The following is a 3,366-nucleotide window of genomic DNA, read 5'->3' as shown; positions in this document are numbered from 1 at the left end:
TTGCGCCTCCATGCGCTGGCCAGAGTGGCGCTTTTCAACCCCCCTTCACAACCTCGTCCCTCCTCCTCCACTTACCACCCCACCCAGCCACCCACCAGATTATTGGTTCAGTGTTCGATGGTGCAAACTTTTCTTCGTTTACGATGGGGTCTCGCTCGCTCTTGGCTCGCTCAGAGTGTGTGTGTGTGTCTTTCTCTTTCGCTCCATCGCAGGATGATGCGCCCGGTCTCGAAGGAGGGGATTTCCAGCGAGTGGCTTTTCCGACCCGGTGGGCCCGATCGCCGTGATCGCCGTTCGGTTGTACCGATCGCGGGACCCGCTGTATATATACCGGTGCGTGCGGGCTTTTCAAATCAGTACCTACTTCGGTCTCGCTTGTTCTATACACTTTTTGCTCAAAATGCGAATGGTATGTGCAGTCGGTTTTGTGGGTGGGCAAGGCATCCAGCCGAACAAGAATAACAAAAAAGGACTAACAGTTCGTCGCAAAGCGGTTTTCGGGGCTCAACAAAAACGAAATCAGTTCAGTGAATCCAACACCCGGCATGGCGGCAGTTCCTTGCAGCTGGATACGAAAAGCATAGACACAGTGTTGACACAGTGGCTGGGAAACGGTTTTCCCGAGCGTACAGAAAAGAACAAAAAAAAATCTGGAATGTTGCTTAAAAAGGATGGAGGCGTCTTCGTGGTGGTGATGATGGAAGCGCCCCAGTTCTGTGCTGAGTCGTACGAGGTGTTTGCTTTTCGTAGCCCGTGTTTGGATCGCTGGGTAGAGTGTTTTGGAGTCGGTTGGGGTTTGTGGAGACTCTCACCATCCCATCCTTCCCAGTGATGAAGTGATTTTGAGCCCGAAAACGCGTGACAGCGAGAAGTTGGAAGCCCAGCACCCGTTCTGAGTGTGTTCTGCCCATTACCCATCTTTACTTGCAGATTATTGTTCCTTGTTGTCTTGCCCTTTTTGTGGCACTAGTCGCATGCGAGGGTACTGCTGCAGAGGACACGAAGGCGGAGGAGACCCAAGTTGAGACGAAGGAATCGCAGAATGTGGAGAAGCGCGGTCTGCACTCTTCCTTTGGCGATTTCGGCCACGACTTCGGTGGACACGATGACCACCATCACCACGAGCACATCAAGACGGTGACGATCGAGAAGAAGGTCCCGGTGCCGTACACCGTCGAGAAGCACGTCCCGTACACGGTCGAGAAGAAGGTGCCGTACGAGGTGAAGGTCCCCATCCCGCAGCCCTACATCGTCGAGAAGAAGGTCCCGGTGCACGTCAAGGAAGTGGTGAAATACCCAGTCCACGTCCCGGCTCCGTACACCGTCGAGAAGAAGGTCCCGTACGAGGTGAAGTACCCAGTCGACAAGCCGTACGAAGTGAAGGTGCACGTGCCCCAGCCCTACACCGTCGAGAAGAAGGTGCCCTATGAGGTGAAGGTGCACGTCCCAGTCCCGTACACGGTCGAGAAGAAGGTCCCGTACGAGGTTAAGTATGAGGTGCCAGTCCCGAAGCCGTACACCGTCATCAAGAAGGTGCCCTATGAGGTGAAGGTCCCAGTTGACAAGCCCTACAAGGTGGAGGTCCCCAAACCGTACCCAGTTGAGGTGCCCAAACCGTACCCGGTCATCGTCGAGAAGAAGGTGCCGTACGAGGTGAAGGTCCCGGTCGACAAGCCTTACAAGGTGGAAGTGCCCAAGCCCTACAAGGTGGAGGTTAAGGTGCCCTACCCAGCTCCGTACACCGTCGAGAAGAAGGTGCCGTACACCGTCGAGAAGCCGATCCCGTACGAGGTGAAGGTCCCGATCGACAAGCCGTACCCAGTGTACAAGGAAGTCAAGGTCCCAGTCGAGAAGGAGGTCCCATACCCCGTGAAGGTCCCAGTCCATGTACCAGTCCATGTTCACAAAGAAGAACACCATGATCATTCGTATGAACACCACGATCTGCACTAAGCGCTCTATCCTCTTCCCTCACCAATCATCCCCCAAATCCCGACCGGGCGTACCGCTGCAGGTTGGAGTCACTTGTTGTTTTTAGTTAGTTGTTGATCGTTCATCACTGCCGTAGAAGAAGACGCGCATGGTTCCTGTCGTGCGGTCGCACTAGCGCGCCCCCGTCATCTCATAGTAGTCCCCCCTGTTTTCGCCTCATAATACCTAAGACCGAGATGTACGAGATGTAGACGTTCATCCGTTTTCATTTTGTCTCCCACCCCCACCGAGCTGGGGGTGGGCTTTATTGTTTTATAATTTTTTTTTTGATAATATGTTTTACGCTTTTATTACGATCGACCAGCGCAGAGTGGGTCCAGCGGCCCCAGGGTACCGCCCGATGATCCCACACGTTTTGGCGATAAATCCCGCGGTGCCGGTGCAGGACCGCTGTCCCTTCGCTCTGGACGCTGCTCCCGTGTCGTTGACTTCCTCTGTATGTCCTCTGTTTACCAAAGTCCCGCCCCGTGATGGGGCTGAATCTGTTTTTCGACTTGCAATGAAGAGAAGAAAACATCGGATTTTTGTTTACCAATGCCACTTTCGGATACGTTTCGCCGTTACAACATACCAAAAAATAGGAGCACACGCAAAAAAAAACATAAGACAGAGCCTGACTCCGTCTGCGGTGGGCTTGCGAATTGAGCTTCATGCCGCAACGCACCGCAGGGAGGATCGCGAAGACCAGACACTGAGAGTGAGAAAGAGATAGACCAGGAGCAAAAGCAAAACAACTCAAGCGAAACCAAGTGTTATCGATCGATGTGATATGTTTGAAATAAAAACAAAATGATGAAAAAAAACATCTCCTCGCATTGTTATTTTAATTAAAGCTGCCTTCTATTGGTGCGAGGCCAACAGCAAAAGCGTGAAGACGAGCCCACAGGTGGAGGCGTAGGTAATTAAATAAATAGCTAATTGAATCAGCTGCATACTCCCGCACCGGTTGCATGCTTTGGCTTTGTAATCGATGCATGCTTCATCAAAAAAGACGGCCCGATGCAATTAAAGTCGAAAAAGCGCTTTCTCGAACATTCCATTCGAGCATTCCCAACGTGTTGCACGTGTTTCTCTGTTGGTTAACTTTTTTCCAAAAACCCACTGCCGAAGGCCAACCCAACACGGAAGGCGATCACTAGCGATCGGTGGCGTGGTAGCATTAACAACAAATCAAACAACCTGCCTTAATTTGCAGCACAATCGGCGGGAAAATGAGCTTTCATAACCGCCGTTCGAGTGAGGAACGTAGAAAAAGAGCACCCACACGCGAATGGTGTAGAGTATTTTGCTTTTATTGGCGGCTAATATGGAAATGATCAAGCTGGCGATCGACAGATGGCCACCGTGTGGCTCTGTTTCGAACCGCGGAACCGT

General features: G+C 52.1%; 1 protein-coding gene across 1 annotated transcript; it reads left to right on the top strand.

The window, feature by feature from the left end:
• Positions 1–378: 378 nt before the first annotated feature.
• On the top strand, positions 379–2,597 carry LOC128727469 (skin secretory protein xP2-like). The gene is made up of 2 exons (XM_053821385.1): positions 379–409; positions 931–2,597. Exons 1-2 carry the CDS (start codon positions 401–403, stop codon positions 1,951–1,953), a joined length of 1,032 nt encoding a protein of 343 aa, XP_053677360.1. The 5' UTR covers positions 379–400; the 3' UTR covers positions 1,954–2,597.
• The last annotated feature ends 769 nt before the right edge of the window (positions 2,598–3,366 follow it).

The sequence above is a fragment of the Anopheles nili genome, chromosome 3, assembly GCF_943737925.1.
Source record: "Anopheles nili chromosome 3, idAnoNiliSN_F5_01, whole genome shotgun sequence".
NCBI classification, from domain to species: Eukaryota; Metazoa; Arthropoda; class Insecta; order Diptera; family Culicidae; genus Anopheles; species Anopheles nili.
Note: the sequence above shows the minus strand (reverse complement) of the source record. Positions and strands in the feature narration are given on the sequence as shown.